Source organism: Staurois parvus, unplaced genomic scaffold (genome assembly GCF_062004578.1).
Source record: "Staurois parvus isolate SC_StPar_1 unplaced genomic scaffold, SC_StPar_1.0 ptg000011l, whole genome shotgun sequence".
Lineage (NCBI taxonomy): Eukaryota > Metazoa > Chordata > Amphibia > Anura > Ranidae > Staurois > Staurois parvus.
This window is the reverse complement of record NW_028317807.1, coordinates 22,038,252-22,056,054: the sequence shown is the minus strand read 5'-3', so window position 1 is coordinate 22,056,054 and position 17,803 is coordinate 22,038,252. Positions and strand designations below refer to the sequence as shown.

General features: G+C 38.4%; 1 protein-coding gene across 1 annotated transcript; it reads left to right on the top strand.

The window, feature by feature from the left end:
• The first annotated feature begins 86 nt into the window (after positions 1 to 86).
• On the top strand, positions 87 to 13,029 carry DBR1 (debranching RNA lariats 1). The gene is made up of 9 exons (XM_089671634.1): positions 87 to 222; positions 1,294 to 1,549; positions 4,661 to 4,785; positions 5,332 to 5,412; positions 5,906 to 5,991; positions 8,002 to 8,226; positions 10,108 to 10,185; positions 10,750 to 10,895; positions 11,819 to 13,029. Exons 2-9 carry the CDS (start codon positions 1,353 to 1,355, stop codon positions 12,468 to 12,470), a joined length of 1,590 nt encoding a protein of 529 aa, XP_089527760.1. The 5' UTR covers positions 87 to 222; positions 1,294 to 1,352; the 3' UTR covers positions 12,471 to 13,029.
• Positions 13,030 to 17,803: the final 4,774 nt, after the last annotated feature.

The following is a 17,803-nucleotide window of genomic DNA, read 5'->3' as shown; positions in this document are numbered from 1 at the left end:
ATTGGTCATTTTTCTGAAGTAAAACTGCCTGCACAGAGGAACATGTGACTAAAGCGTGACGTATTGTTGTTCTTTGAGTTTCGGGAGGAGACAATTACGTCTTTCAAGAGAAAAGCGACCAATGAAAGTAGACAAAAGAATTGTACGCCCATTTCGTTACGTCACGAACACATCTAGACATCTTCCTGCGGCTCCAGGAAGTCAGTGTTCGGAAGAGCTCAGGTAAGGAGAGGGGTACTGGGGGTGAGAGGAATGGAAGGGGATACCATGTTATTAATAGGGGGAGGTGTGTGGTCTCTGCGCTCACTTATTTTGAGAGGTACGGGTGTGAAAGGCTGCCCCCCCTCATTGATTCAGTGTTCGGGAAGGCTGCGGCCTGCCGGGGGGACCTGAGCTGTTATAGAGGTTGACATGGGGAGCTGACAGTCGGAGTGAGCCCTCCTCTGTGCACGTGTTCTGCTGCACGGGCATCACGTGGGATATGACTGTATTCGGTCACTGCTTCCAGCCAGGAAAGGCTTTACAACAAATGGCTTGCTGCTAGATCTATAGGAGATTGTAGCATGTGGGGAGCCAAAAAATCTACTGATCACCAGAGCTTGGAGAACAGACAAGTCCCAGGAGACTACGGGGCTGCTTTATTAAGGCAAATAGACTGTTAAGGGGAGGGAATATTCCTCAGATATTAAAGTGTTCCTAAACCCACAACAGTGACATCAGTCTGTATATGCAGTAAAGGCTTGTTATACTCACTGTGGGACCTAAGGGGTTAATCCTCTGCATTGTGTAAAACGAATGTTTGATCCTGTCTTCTCTGATCCTCCCCTTCTACTGTCCCCAATCCATCTGCTGATAGAGCAAAGCCTTGGGGCAAGCTGCACATGCTCAGTTTAGTGTGTATTACTAAAGACATTTTTTTTTTTTCTTGGGAGGGTGCATGCATGTGTTCAGCACTGTCCAGACAGAGAGGTCAAGGGTGCCAGGTGGTGTTTTTATTGCCTTAAGTCTTTATAGAGGCCTGTGACTGGAGTTCTGCTTTAAATATTATAAGCTTTTCCCAAAATAATAATGTGATTTTGTAATGATGACCTGCCCCGACATTTTCGAGTTAAGGTTTGAATTAATAAGGCTATCGTAAGGAAAAAGTGCACTTTAAAACAAGGTGTCTGTTGGGTCCAAGAATTTATTAGTTGTTGAATGTATTTACAATTTTAAAGTAAGTGTGTGTTGCATTTTTTTTTTCTTTTTTAATTGTACTGTATAGTCTTATTGTAGTGCAATTTGTTCCTGCAGATGAGCGTATAAAGAGAGACTTGCCTCTGAGATTGATTTGTGACCACACTACAGCAGCTATGAAGATTGCAGTGGAAGGATGCTGTCATGGTGAACTTGATAAGATCTACGAGACTATCCAGTTCCTGGAGAAGAAAGAGAACACTAAAGTTGATCTCCTGCTCTGCTGTGGTGACTTTCAGGCAGTGAGGAATGAGGGGGACATGAAATGCATGGCTGTGCCCCAAAAGTACCGTCAGATGCAGACATTTTACAAGTAAGGCATTTTTATTTTTTTGAATATAACACCATGAGGTTGACTTATTGAAAGCACATAGGTTGTTCGTCTTGCGGGGAAAATTTTCCTCAGTGTTTAGTGAATATGTTGAAATTTTACATTGCAAAGATTACCCAATCACATGCAAGGAAATTGGGGGAGAAAACATTTTTGTTTGAATGTGATTGGATGATCAAAGTCAGCAGAGCTGCACCTGATCCTCTAAGCTTTGGGTAAAATTTCCTTGCAAAGTGAACATTGTTTGCCGTTGGTAAGTCAACCTCAAGATGTGTTCATGCCGCATACTGAGAACTGTACTGGTTGTTTTTATCAGAGTGTGATGTTATGCCCTTCTCCTAACCCTCTCAAGGCAAAATTCATCTTGTGCTAATTGATAAATGTGGGTGCATTTAATAAATGCACCCACATAAAAAAAATGTCAATTTGTTATATTTTTGCATTGAAGCCTGCATCAGTGCATTGTGCAAACTCTCCCTCCAATCCCAGACCCCATATGAAGGTACATACCTTCCATTATGGGGTGGGAGGAAGTAAAAGCTGGACTACAGGTGTGACTACACTGCCACACTTGTGCTGGGAATTGTAGTCTTCCATTCACAGACCCATGTGAATGGATGACTTAGCTATGTGGGTGGAGCCATGCACATCTGCTTCGAATTCAAAAGAAAATGCTACCAAGCATACTGCATGCAGCACAACCTAATCAAATTGAAGAAAAGTATCATATTTTACATTTGTTGCAGGGTGGCTGTATACTTATGGACCCAATAGTCTTTTGTGGGTGTTGGAGTATAACTTTCATGCACTCTCAAGGCTTCTGAATACATTTACATATAATTTTTGGTGAAGAGACATTTGACTCTAAAAAACACAATGTTACTATTTTTGTTTTTAAAAATGAGGACAATTACTTTTGTTAGATGATGGCACTTATATTATAATTCCTTCATTTCAGTGATCGTTTTGTTGTGATCCTGCTATTAACCTTCCTCTTGTGTTAGGGTCGGCACCGACCCGTTTTTAGGTTTTAAATGCATAAAATAACCGTATAAATTTGTTTATTGCATCAAGGCTTTATGACTTTGTCAGGAACCTCTATTTCAACAAAATAAAAAACAAAAAATTGTTTTCACTAAATTATAAAATGCTCAAGTTGAAATTATGACCTTTGTGTTGTTAGGGTCGGTTTCGACCCAGTTATAAAAATAAGATTATAAAGCAATAATTAGAGCCAAAACTGAAATCATAAGTTCACTGTCAACCAGCACACTGACAGCCAGCTCCTCTCCCAATCATGTGAGCTTTAGGGGATTCTCATTTTGACTTGCAGAGTGCACATCTCCAATTTGTAGCATGCAAAAATGAGAAGAAGATTTTCATTGAGCCAAGTTCTGGATAATATTTTTGGTGAAAATGAGGGAGAGGACACAGAGGAGCAGAGTGATTTGGATGAGCAGGTTTCTGAGGAGGAAGACAATGTGGAGTATCATCCAGAAGACACAGACACGTCTGATGAGGAGGCCACCGGTGCTGAAGCAGCTCCCGCTGAAATATTCAAGTCCTAAAATGGTAAGATCTGTTGGAGCTCAGTACCTCCTGATGTACATGGCAGGGCAGTTGCTGCAAATGTCATCAAAATGACCCCTGGAATCACAAGTTTTGCTGTGATGAGAGTCAGTGACATCAAGACATGTTTTGAGCTATTTATGCCATTGTCACTAAAAAGAGTCATCATTGCTATGACAAACCTTGAAGGAAAAAAAAAGTCCATGGCAGCATGTGGAAAGACATTGATGAGGAATACCTGGATGCCTATATTGGTGTTCTTCTTCTTGCTGGAGTGTACAGATCCTGCAATGAGGCCACTGATAGTCTGTGGGATGCATCGACAGGCAGAAATATTTTCCGGGCAACAATGTCACTTCAGACCTTTCAAATGATATCAAGAGTCCTCAGATTTGACAACGAAGATACCAGAGCAAGATCTGACAAACTTGCTCCCATCAGGGATGTCTGGGAGAGATGGGTGCAGCTCCTTCCACTGATGTTCAACCCTGGGCCAGAGGTGACAGTGGATGAACGTCTTGTCCCTCAACATCATCCACCACAGCCACAACCACAACCCCACTCAGGCCACCTGATTCTAAAAGAAAGAGGTGTCAGGTCTGCCCAAGCAGTAAGGACAGAAAGACAAATGTACTGTGCTTCAACTGCAACAAATATCTCTGCAAAGAACACACTAAAAGTGTCACTTTTTGCCACACATGCATCTAAACACACACACGCACACACATACATGTTCTTGCACACAGACTTTTACTCTGATTTTGTTTTTTATTAGTGTTGGAACAAGTAATTGATTTCTATTGGTTTGATTTGCTTGCTTGATTGGTTGTTGTTTGTTTGACCTTGCAAATCTAGATTTGGTTATATTTATGATAGATAGATAGATATATATATATATATATATATATATATATATATATATATATTCTGTTTTTTCATTTTGTGTTTGTACTAAAGTTCTATTGCTGAAAAAAAGAGACTTTTTTGCCTTTTTGAAGTAATTATATATATATATATGGGTCCAAACTGACCCGTAACACCATAGATGTTACTAAAGTTAATAATATTAAAATGAAAAAATAAACAAAACAAATTTATTTCAGGGATGTGTTCTAAATCCCCTCAGTAATAGTCAGGTGACATAACAACCTTTTATTTATTTATATGATTCTCTTGAGGTTCATTTTACATTGTTTTTTAATTGAAATCGAGGGGTATACTGACAAAAAAAAAAGGCCCAGGGGCCAACACCAAAATTATTAAAAACAATATTTTCATGGATAAGGAAGCCTAACAAGGTAACCAAGATATGAGAAACAAATTGGATGATAGATAACTGTTTTTAGTATATTTTACAGCTGATTTAAGACACGGGTCAAAACCGACCCGTTAACATAAGAGATGGTAACAGGAAACTAACACAAGAGGAAGGTTAAATTGGTAGCATAATGGTAAGGAGGTTCAAATGCTACAGTATCTCACATCCGTATACAGAATTAAATGTATGATTATGTTGTTTCATAGATATTACTCTGGAGAGAAGAAGGCTCCAATACTTACAATCTTCATTGGGGGAAATCATGAGGCATCCAATCATCTCCAAGAGTTGCCTTATGGAGGCTGGGTTGCACCAAATATTTACTACTTGGGTAAGTGTTTTTGCAGCATGTTCTGCTTTGATTTAGCTCTCCATGTGCATCTTTATCTGCACAACAGTGGGGGGGGGAAACTGCTTGTTTATACACAACTAAATCTCATGTTTTGGATACTAGATCAATTTGCTTATAAAAACCGTCTCATTTTACAAGGGTCAAGTGATTTGTCGTTGTCTTCTAATGTAAAATAATCGCAGTTTCCATGACCATAGATATTTCTTGGCACAGCTAGCTTTACAAGTGTGTGGGGTTTTTTTTTTTTTTTTTTTTTTTTTTTTGTGCAATAAAAATCAAAACTCCAGGCAAAAAATTTGTTTTTAGTTTTGGATAGAGAGGTTTTTATTGCTCTAATATTTCTACTCGCGTGCTGCCCTGATGATCCCTGTCATGCAGGGTATTATCAGCACACTCCTGACTGAGTTTCAACCATTTCCTGAGAGGTCCACTTTACAAACCACGTGCTACTAATAACTGTTTAGCCATTACAGTGGCTTTGTATTTGAAATGTAATATTCAATATTTTTTGTTTGGGCTTTTTAGGATATGCCGGGGTAGTGAAGTATCAAGGTGTAAGAATTGGAGGAATTTCTGGGATCTTCAAACACCATGACTATAGAAAAGGTAATAAATAACTGGCATCATTGTTTCTGTGTTTTCTTATGGTTTATTAAATAATATATACAGAAAGCAGCAGCATAGTCTTATGAAAACAGTCTGCTTTATTTGCATCAAATGGCTTTCTTCAGCTTCAGAACAGACTGTGAGCATGATCCTTCTTTCTGCTTCTTAGCTGCCACAGAGAGCCTTCCTCCTCTGGCTCCAACACAACCCATTCTAAGCTCACCTGTGCTTTAAAAAGCAGGTCGGAGTAAAGTAATTTCAAACACAATATTACAGAGACTGATCATTTTATTTCTTACTTGCAGTGTTTTAACCCGAAACTGAATATGGTTTGGTGTGTTTTTTTTTTGTATTTTCTCTCGCTGAACTGTAACCAGTATTCCTCCATGTGCTGTTTTGCAAAGACTAGAACTCCGTCAGTGGAGTTTGAGATATGTTATTGGTGCTCTCTCATTAATAGTTCTGTACATTACATATTCTGTTGTTCCTTTAGGTCATTTTGAACACCCTCCATATACCAAAGATTCAATTAGAAGTGCTTACCATGTGCGGAACGTAGAAGTCTTTAAACTCAAACAGGTATGAACTAGATCAGGGGTGCCCAAAGAATTGCATAGGAGAACTGAAAACCCAAGCTGGGACTGGAGTGAAGGTCATACACCGTCCAACATACTGTTTCTATGCATGCAATGTATTGATGCTTGGGACATAAGAAAATTTTGAAACACGCAAAGTAGATGGAATGGCAGCCACAATCGCTTCACTACATTTACAACTTTCTGACTGATCTTGTACAGATTACCTTTTCATGTAGTCACCTTGTTGAGATGTGCCACTGCATGTGTGTGACAATAGCTGTATATGGTATTTTAAATTCCAGCTCCAGACTAAACTTTCTATTTAAAGTGGAGGTCCAGGCTTTTCCTAACTATGCTTAAACCTGCTCCCACCCCCATTCCAATGCCTATTCGAACTCCCTTGTGAAAGGAAGATGCCTATACATCTGTTCCTATTGGGAGCCGTGTGTGTGTGTGTGTGTGTGTGTGTGTGTGTGTGTGTGTGTGTGTGTGTGTGTGTGTGTGTGTGTGTGTGTGTGTGTGTGTGTGTGTGTGTGTGTGTGTGTGTGTGTGTGTGTGTGTGTGTGTGTGTGTGTGTGTGTGTGTGTGTGTGTGTGTGTGTGTGAAATGCTGTCATTCATAGTAGTAAGGCTACTTTCACACTGAGGAGTTTTTGAAGCGTTTTTGCATTTAAAAAAAAAATCACCTGAAAAGCTCAAGAAAATGCTTCCCTATGTATGTGAATGCATATCTATCTATTGCAGTGTGGTGTAAAAACTCCCCCTTGCAACATCCTTGGGGCATGTTTCGTGAGTTAAAAAAAAAATGCCTCTTCCCATTGAAATCAATTAAAAGTGCCTCAAAAACGCCTCTGAGAAGCTTTTTTTGGTGCAGTTTTTAAGTCGCATGTCCTTTTTTTAAAAACGCTTAGCACGGCAAAAGCGCAGTTAAAAACGCCTATGCGTTTTTGCGGTGGATCAGTGTGAAAGTAGCCTAATAGTGAAAGGCCAAGATTAATTGGTATGTGTTACTGCACTTTTTTTTTTTCTTATCAAACACCAGATCAGTCTATCACTTTACCCTTTTACTATTATTTTCTAATGTCCATTGCTATGACAAATGCATTTAGATGAAATTGGAAAATTGTCCTCATGTAAAAATTTGCCTAGGGCTTTAGTTTCCAACACGTTAACACTTTTATCTAATTTCAGTAACGGAGTGCATTTGAATATACTTCTCTATGGCAGCCAAGTGCTGTTGTATGGAAGCAACATTACTATTCACTCTAGGGAACAATTCCCCAAAGCCTTTAGCCTTTTGTGTGTACGTTTATGGTAGCCGAAGACTCCCTGCTTTAACATATAATTCGGATAAATGTAGAGACAAATATTTACACAAACAAGTACATGCATTTTATACATACAACGTGTAACCTAATGTTACTATTTCCCCATTTATACATATGTCCCTCTAAATAGGGTCAGTAAGTCATCACACCTCCTAGGAAAGAGCAGTGCTATAAAATGCAAAACATAAAGCAGGAAAGACAATAGCTTATTGCACTCTGCCTGCAAAAAAGAAAGTGTCAGGCTACACTTTGGGCACCCCTGTACTAGGTTATTGTATTATACGTATAATTAGCATGTTGCTTCTTATTTTCTCACATGATCCAAAAAATCTTAGTCTTAATTTAGGCTGTCCTACATGTGATAAATATCCCCTAATATTAAAAAACAACCCTGCTTTGTAATAATTATTACTTCAGAGACTAGTTATCGCAGGGTCATGGTGGTTAACTAAATGATCAGGGTCTCCTTCCTAAAAGTATATCTATATCTCTAAAAAGTACCTGTTCAAATGCTAGTATTATTGCAGGCATGTATTTGCATGCCTTAAAAGGGCTCCACAAACTGTATTTTTTGTCTCTTGGGAATCACTTTTAGTTTTAGATGTCAAGAATTAAGTGTATAGCTTCAGAACACTGTGCTAATAACTAATAATCTATATATTTTTTTTTTTCTCCTTCATTCAGATAAAAGAGCCCATGGACATCTTCTTGTCTCATGACTGGCCCCGTAGTATCTATCACTATGGTAACAAGAATCAGCTACTGAAGAAAAAAGACTTTTTCAGGCAAGAGGTAGAAAATAACACTCTGGGCAGCCCAGCAGCTGCTGAACTTCTCCACCATCTTCAGCCATCATACTGGTTTTCAGCTCACTTGCATGTTAAGTTTGCTGCTTTTATGCAGCACCAGGTAAGAAATATCCCTGTTTTCTTGTATTCATCCTTATGTTGTTTTTCATCTTGTTTTATGTCGCCACCCTGTTTCTCCACATCTTACAATCCAGAGCGTGCTTTGCATTTATTGTGAAAATGCAAAGCATTTTCTAAATGGCGCCCGTGTCAAGCAGCTGACCTGTATTCAGAATGCAACAGGGTAGATGCGTGGCATGTGACTTTAAATCTAGTGGAGATTGCTGGAGTAGCAGTGGCTACTACAGTGATTTTCAGCTTGTAGAGGGATCCCACAGGTATGTTATGTGAAAAGTTACATTGGTTCAGGCTGGACCAATGTAACTATGTAATAAACAAAAGGAGACTCCTCCCTCTATTACAAGCAGTGAGTGCTTTCACGTACCTTGCATTCTGAAAACCTCTATAAACAATTTTATGAAAACTGGAGCAGATCTGTAGCTCTTGTCCATAATGACCAAATCATTTTGGTTTCATTAGAGAGACTGGGGAATAAAGCCTATTTATTCTCCAATAATTTTGTTCTGGTTTTCATAACTATTCTACGCATGAAGGTAAAAAACCTGGGTGCTGCTGCTAGGCCCGCTGGCCCAAAACTCACCCTAGCCCCCTCTGGATGCAGTGATGTGTACGGGACCATCGGTTGCCCCAGGTCTTTCTCTCCTCATTGGCTGAGACACAGCAGCGGGAGCTATTTGCTCCCACTGCTGTAAATCACAAGCCAGTTAGCCAATGAGGAGACAGTGGGGGCAGGGCTGAGCTGTGGCTCTGTGTCTTATGAACGCATAGAACGAGGCTCGGGAGCAAGCATGCACAGTGCCCCCATAGCAAGCGGCTTGCTATTGGGGGCACTCGGTGGAGAGGGGGGGGGGGGCAGGACCCGAGAAGAAGAGTATTGGGGCTTCTCTGTTCAAAACGATAGCACAAAGCAGGTAAGTATAACATGATTGTTATAAAAAAAATAAACACATGACGCCCTCCCAGATATGGAAAACCACGCTGTGGCCGTTGTTTGACTATAGTGCGGTTGGCAAGTGGTTATATCACTTTAAATACTATTAGTATCCTGCTGTAAACCTATTAGTCAGTTGCCCTTCGCCCTATAGCAGAAATACTGCTACAGGGCTACGCAAAAGTGTGTGTGTGTGTGTGTGTGTGTGTGTGTGTGTGTGTGTGTGTGTGTGTGTGTGTGTGTGTGTGTGTGTGTGTGTAAATTTTGCATTTCAGGGTAGGGGGTGCATGCCGGCCTACCCGTGCCACCATTGGTAGCTACAGATGGCGATCACCTGGTCCTGGACAGAGATTCCCCGGCGGCACCTGGCGATTGGCAAGAGACTTACCAGCAGTAACATGCTGCTGTGTTTCTCTGCACAGCAGCATTTTTTCCCCAGTAAAACACACCGTAAAACAGCAAATGGCACACAGTTAACCCTTTGATCGCCCCAGATGTTAACCCCTTCCTGCTCAGTGTCATAATGCCCACTATAAGTTGCTGATTTTTTTTTAAGACGCTATAACTTTCACATAAACCAAATTTACATGTATTGGGATTTTGTTTTTGTTTTTTTTAGCAAAGACATAGTAGCAGAATACATTTTGGCCTAAATTTTATGACAAAATTTTAGTTTTTTTTTTTTGTTTTTTTAATTTTACTGGTTTGGTTTTAAAACAAAAAGTTACAAAAAAAATTTGTGTGTGTGGAAAGGACATAACTTTCATTTATGTACAGTGTTGCATGGCTGTGCAATTGTCTGTGGTTTTTTTTTTTTTTTTTAAAAGTACCTCAGCGTCATCTCACAAAAAAGTGCAAGTGGTTAAACAAAAAAAAAAAACATTCATTTTTATTACTGCTGTGGGTTAACAAGAATATTTTCCCTTACAGAACAAAGAAGGAGAATTGCCCAAAGCAACCAAATTCTTGGCACTAGATAAGTGCTTGCCACGTCGGGAATTTCTCCAGGTGAGACTGGTTTTCTGTTAAGTATTTGGATGTTGTTTTCTGAAACTTACTGATAAGCTTACCCATCTATTTTATACTTCATTGTACCTATTTTGGCACTGATTTGGTAATCAACATCACATCTGCCTTATAGCCTTATATGCCCTAAGTGTCAAGGGGCCCATGTTCCTTTCTCTACTTGCACTAGGCTTGTCCACAGGTACGGGGAAGTCTTCCTGCTCCTTTTTTGTTGAATGCAATGCACTCCCATCCTATTTGAATGAAACTTGTTAGAATACGGGAGGATTCCCACGTTTCAATCAAATGTGTGGATGGGTGAATCAAGTCAGTAATATTTATTAATTTTTTTTTTTTTTTTTTCCGTTCATCCCACTGGTTGAATTGAAAAAAACAAAAAAAAAAAGGGACTCGTTTATGGCCAGCCTTAAGTACAGCTCCTACTATGTTGCACATACGTGCATGTTTTTTTCAGCATTTATGTTACTATATTTCAATACTATTAAAGACTATTTAAATAAAAAAAAAATTGTACATAGGATTTCATATTAGTTTGTTTTTAATTAGATTGTTGAAGTGAAGCATGATCCCAGCAAATCTAACTGCTTAGAGTATGACCTTGAATGGCTTTGTGTCCTGAAAGCTACTAAAGACCTTCTCAATGTAACTTCAAATACATGGAACATGCCTGAGAACAATGGACTGCACAGCAGGTGAGTAAATTAACACTGTTCAAGTATGAAGGGATCATTCAGGCATCATATGCCATAATGTTGCCATTGCACAGAGTAAACCATAGATATGGGTCTATAGATTAGCAAACCCCTCCCAGTTTTATTTGTGATAACTACTTTTCTACCGTTTTTAGTTCTGGTCCTGAGGACCAAACAGTTGCTGCTTGGTTACCTTTTTGAGTCAGAAAAAATTAATTTCATATAGGGAGATATTGGTGGTAATGCAGATTTAGACATCAGTGGTCTAATGTGACATGTTTGGAATTATTTAGGTATCGAATAGAAATTTTTTTTTTTTTTTTTCTTCAATGCACTAATAATGCCAGTTGAGAGACTATGGGATGTTTTTTAATTTAGAATGACAAAACATTTGTGCAAGTCTGTAATAAAATTGAATTCTGCACTACATAATCAAGTTGACCTAGTACCTAATAGCAGTCCTATTGGTTCATAAATTTAAAATAGTATACAGCGCCAATGATGCAATATGAACACAATTATTTAATATACTTCAATTGAAAATTAAATATTATACTACATAATGTACAATAATAAACATGATGTTCCTTGTAAAACGCACACAATAAAACAAAGATTCGGTGTCCAATCATTCCTAATAATATATATGCAATCAAGACGACAGTGCAAACACCAGTTCATCCAGGAAAAGTGTGAATAGTGTGTATTCCCTCTCCGCACCCAATCAGTGTTATGTCATTCTCCAGATTCATAGACCTATAGTAAGCTTCACAAGTGCCAAATTGGGAACAGTAGTTCATGCCTTTTTCCTATTTGCAGCTTCTATAAAGTGTAAACTTTTATTTGTTTTCCCATTAATCTGCCTATATTATGACTTTATGTTCTTTTATTAGAATTATAATGTTGGTGTTGTTTAATGACAGGTGGGATTACAGTACTACTGAACAAATGAAGCAAAAAGTCTTGACAGATTTAGGCCATGACCTTGCTATCCCATGCAACTTCAGTGCCAGCCTTCCTTGTTATGACCCAAACAATCCTCAGCACAAGAGAGTGGCTTCTCACATTATTAATCCTCAGACCACAGAGTTCTGTGCCCATTTCGGACTTCTTGACATCAATGCTAAAGTCGGACAACTAGATGATGAGGGTGGAGAGTTTGATGCTGCAGAAGATAATGACGCAGAAAGCAATGGATCCCTAGAAGATCCTAGTGAATACAGCACTGACACTTCTATCCTGTCTTCTTCAATTAATCCTGATGAGATCACTCTGGAAGACGATGATGAAGAAGATGAGGAAGGCATCTCTGTGCGTTCTTTGGAGCCCTCTCCAGAATATTCCCCAAGCTTCTCTAATTTCCGTGTTTTGCCAGATTCTATGGCTGTTTCTTCAGATGATGCCATGGATTCAACCAACGATGAACAGGAACGTTCAGAGAGCAGTCACACTGACGGTGAAGGAAAAAACCCAGAAAGGCAACTTAAGAGACTGAGTGACGAACATGGACAAGGTAATGTGAGGATTAAAAGAAGGAACCAGGCCCTCTACACAGCTCAGGACGAAGTAGAGTAGCCGGATCGGAACTTTCTCTGGATTGTGGACTATTTGGGCTGCTTGAAAGCTATTATAAACTTGCTGGCAACATCTTTGGCACAGGGTATTGTTTTGTGATGAGCTTTAAAAATTAATTTTACTTTTTACTGTTTGAATATGGTCAACATGGAATATCATCTGACTGAAGATGATCAGCTATTCTATTCTTTCCAATTTTTAGTTTTTTTTTTTTTTTTGGTTTTTTTTGTTGCAGTAGAGTAGCCCCATCCAAAATGAATTTGTCTTTTAGTTTGAGTGGAAGCTGGGGTTGATTTTTTTTTTTTTTTTTCCCCACTCCCCAGCACGGGATCAAACCCTGCTCCTTTCAATCAAAACTGGAAAGGCGTGTTTTGGGTGGGGTTGCTCATTAAATGTGCCCTTCTAAGTTCCATTGCAATTATGCAGTCCTAAGGGGAAAATTTTGTCTAGTGTATATATTTAAGAAGTTTTTTAATTTGTAAATGTTATTTTAATGTAATTTCCTGATATGTATATACATACAGTATATGTAAAATAAATCAGGACTATTTGGGGAAAACATGTTTTTTGTTTTACTTGTCTTACTATGTATTTTGAGTCCTTGTGATTTGAAATCATTTTTCTCAATGTGTGAGGGAGGAACTAAGACTTTGCAGTCCATTTTGTAGCACAAGATAATGAAATGGAAAATCTGGTTGTTATAGGGCAGCAGAATTTGGACAAGACAATTGTTGTTTTTTCACAGTTTTGATAAATGAAGATGGCTCAGACTTGGATATGGAGAATCTATCTTATCAATCATAAGTTTTAGGGCACATTACATGGGTATTTTTTATGTGCCAGGATGCCTTTTGATGTGCACCATATTTGGCAAGGGAGATGGTTCTTCTGAATCTTGAAAAGGATAATCTTGGTTATCGAAAAAAGGGTTTGTGACACACAAAGCCAAATTGTATAATCTAAAAGCGTCCCTGTTACTTCCTCCAGTTCAATAAAATCCTGTCTCCCTGCTTCTTTTTGTTGCATGCAATGTACTCCCATCCTATTTGAATGGAACTTCTTTACGGGGAGTGAAAATGAACAGGTGAATCTTCTGCTCTGTCCGGGATCTGCTTTTCATACATGCAGTCATGAAAAGTTGCACTTCTTTTTTCCATATTCAGACTGAAAGATTGCTTTGCAAGTTTTATAGGAGTAGCAAACAAAGCCAGTTTCCTAGTAAAAGCAAAACTATGTGATCTAACCAAAACTTAAATATTTTCTTTGTGTGTTTTATTTAATATATTCTCCCAAGCGAGTCGCTGCAAATCAATTAGTGTTCCCACACCAAATTTGAAAGCAATATTTAAATAGTTTTGCGCTACTCTATAACAAAGCAAAAATGTAATCACAACATCATATAAAACACATTGATCATAAAAGAAGTCCCATGTGAGTACATGTATGCAAAAATAATAATGAGCAATCTTCTATACTTCTTCAAATAGTCATCTTGCTTGTGTCAGTGCTCCATACTTAATCACGTGCTCCACCAAAACTTGAATAGTGCTCTCCTGAACAATTAGACATATAGATGTATACAGGTCTCGCTTGCATGTATTTCACCAAACTGGGCTCCAGGTGGCAGCAAGTCCCTTTTTTTTTTTTTTTTTTTTTTTTTTTTTTTTTTTTTTTTTTTTTTTTTTTAGATATCCTTAGACACTGGTGGCTTATTCATTTTAGATTTGTGGTACCCAAATTCTCCATCACTACAAATTGGCATCACCATATGGAAAAGAAAAAGTAAGCCTCCAATCGTGTAATAACATTTTTATTACTTTCATAAGTTAAAAACCGCAATAAATGCACTTACAATGATCTTGCCAGCATCCTAAACAGACACAAACTTCTAGTTCTCGGCTCCATGCTAAAAGTGACATCATTAAGCTCTGCCCTATGCATAACACCACCAACCCACGTGACAGTTGTGTCTGTTTAGAAAGCTGGTGATATCTTTCTACATTGTAAGAATATTTATTGCGTTTTTCAACTTATGAAAGTAATAAATGTTATTACACGACTGGAGGCTTCCTTTTTTACCTTTTCCATATGATTATTCTGGGTTCTAGTGATGAAGCATTTGGGTGCCATAATTTCCAAATGAATTGGCCACCAGTAACTAAGGATATCTAAAAGAGGGACTTGTTCCGCCTGGAGTACATTTTGGTGAAATACGTGCTAGTGAGGCGTGCATACATCTAGATGGGTCCAATTGTTCAGGTGAGTGGCCATTTCTTCTGGTGGGGAATACTGTTCATGTTTTTGGAGGTGCACGTGATTAACTGTGGAGCACTGACACAAGCAAGATTAATATTTTGAAATATAGAAGATTGTGCACTATTATCTTTACAAATATGGACTCGCATGGGCCTTATTTTATGATCAGTGTGTTTTTTTTTTTTTTTGTTTTTTTTTTTGTTTTGTTTTTTTTTTATGATGTTGTGAATGACCTTTTTTGCTGTGTTTTAGAGTAGCGCAACACTAATTATTTTAATAAAGCCAGTTTCCTACACCCTAGGCTGGAGTGTCCTAGACTAGGACCCATTCACACTTTAGCATTTGCTGTGCCATATCACATACCCTTTGGTGCCATTAATTTTCATTGGTATCCCAACAAACTAAAGGGAACGCACCTCTATTTCAGCATAATAGGCTACTTTGAACTACATTACAAAAAGATGGTAAATTTATTTTTCTAGTCTGTTGTGTGTTGGCTCAAAATCCTTTTTATAATGGCTTTTATTTTCATACATGCAAATGTATTGGGAACACTGCACAGTCTATTCCAAATCAAAACATGAAGAAAAATGTTTCAGATTTGTTATTACTTTACAGAAAGTGAAAGGAATATTGGGCTCAAACATTTTACTGTATAAACTGAAAAATGCTGGAAGATTTTGCTTTCCTGTAAATCAGTGAACGAATATTTAGTTACATAACTGTTTGTGAGAACTGCTTCGCATCTGTGTTGCATTGAATTGACCTACTTCTAGCTCCAGTGAACAAGTATTCCAGTCCAGCATGATTGTACTACATTCCACAATTCCTCTGCATTTCTTGGTTTTACCCCAGAAACTGCATTTTTGATGTCACCCCACAAGTTTTCTATTGGATTAAGTTCTGGGGATTGGGCTGGCTGCTCCATAACGTCAATCTTGTTGCTCTGGAACCAAGATGTTGCACGTTTACTGAAATGTTTGGGGTCATAGTCTTGTTGAAACACCCATTTCAAGGGCATTGCCGATAGGGCAACGTGACCTCTTCAAGTATTTTGATGTATTCAAACTGATCCATGATCTCTGGTATGCAATAAATAGGCCTAACACTATAGTATGAGAAACATCCCCATATCATGATGCTTGCACAACCATGCTTCACTGTCTTCACAGTGTACTGTGGCTTGAATTCAATGTTTGGGGGTCGTCTGACAAACTGTCTCCGGCCACTAGACCCAAAAAGAACAATCTTACTTTCATCAGTCCACAAAATGTTGCGCCATTTCTCTTTAGGCCAGTCAATGTGCTCTTTGGCAAATTGTAACCTCTTCAGCACATGTTGTTTTTTCAACAGTGGGACTTTGCGGGGGCTTCTTGCCAATAGCTTGGCTTTACATAGGTGTCTTCTAATTGTTGCACTGACAGAGAAGGGCAAGGGAGGGTCAAACTAGGATGCTGTGCAGGCAGCTGACATCTTCCTTATCAATTGATGATGTCATTGCTTGTCAGGACTCTGGTGGCTAGAAGGTTGTGATGGCACACAATGAAAACCTGTGGCTTTGTGCAACTAAAAGGCAGGCTTGTTCCACCCGCTTGCTTGTATACAAGATTTGGGCAATTTTTAGACATTTTGCCAAGGCACCCCTGAAGAAACCTCAAGGCACCCAGGTTGAGAAAAGCTGCTTTAATCTGTTGTGTTTATCATTTGAGTAGAATCATGTGGAGGTGGGACATATCAGTCATGTGGAATATTTTAGTGTTGACTATAGTTTTTAAAAGATATTTCCTAGTTCTAGATGCCCAAAGTGCCACATCCCTAATATCTAAAGAAAAATACAGCAATTTTGATCTGGGACTTTTAAGGCACAGAAAACAAAGTAAATACATATAAAAAGTTATGATGTTTTAATAAGCAAATGGTTAAAAACATGGAGGTTAAAACTCAATGGCTGACATGTTACCACAACACTCCACTTATCTAGACATAGATATAGCCTGTCTACTCCTCTATCCACATATAATACAGTAACATAACCATCCTTTGTCAAACTTTGACCAGTGAGATTATGTGGAAACGCAATCCATTTCAATCAGAAAAATCTTCAGGGATGTAGTAGATAATATTTGCAATATGAAAGCACACTCTTTAAGGTTCCATGCACACTAGCAGTTTTTTAAACTCCTAGAAGCTCTTATCAGCATATTTTTTTTTCTGCTCCTAGAAGCTAAATGGTGTTATCCTATGTGTCCATGCACACTACTTAAGGCTATTAGCATTTTTGAGCTTCAGCGTCTAGGATGCTTTTTGGAGCATTTTTCCAGCAGAGAAAAATGCTAAATGCTCCTAAACACTCCTAACAGCTTTTTTTTTCCCTCTACATGTACTGTAAGGATGCTAATAAAACGCTAACGCTCCTAGACGCTACTGAAACGCTTCTAACAGCTTTTTTTCTAACTTTTTTTCCCTCTACATGTACTGTAAAAACACTAATAAAACGCTAGTGTGCACGGAGCCTAAAGACTAAGTTTACCTTTCAGAAAAAAAAAAATGCACATTTTTCAGGAAAAAAAAAAGTGCATTTATTTTTTTTTTCTTAGGAGCCTGTAAAGCATTGCACCCATGATCAGCAGATCATGGGTGTAATGTCAGGCTCCTGCAAACTTTAAGTACACTGTCTGCCTGTACCTCACGTATGGAATTTGAGTGCACTTGGAAAAGTTACCTGGCAAAGGATTTTTATTGCTCTTAAATTCTCAAACACAGACCTGAAATTTCTGATTTTTAACACAGATCAAGTTTTAATTAATTTTGGTGAATTTGAAAGGACAAGTGTTATGTGTACTTCAATGTACAACACTGGGTGGCCTAGTTACTGACACAAATGAGTTTCAATTTTGTAATAAATCTTTGGGAGTGTAGATGAATAGCTTGTCCCCAGATGGCTTCAATAAGGATTTAGAAATCCACACACTAGAAATAAATTACTTCTCTTTGGGTCGTTTTACATGAGCCATGTTCAGTCTGTTCTCATGTCTGCTGCCGAGTCAAAAATGCTTTTTCTGCATTTTGATAGCATA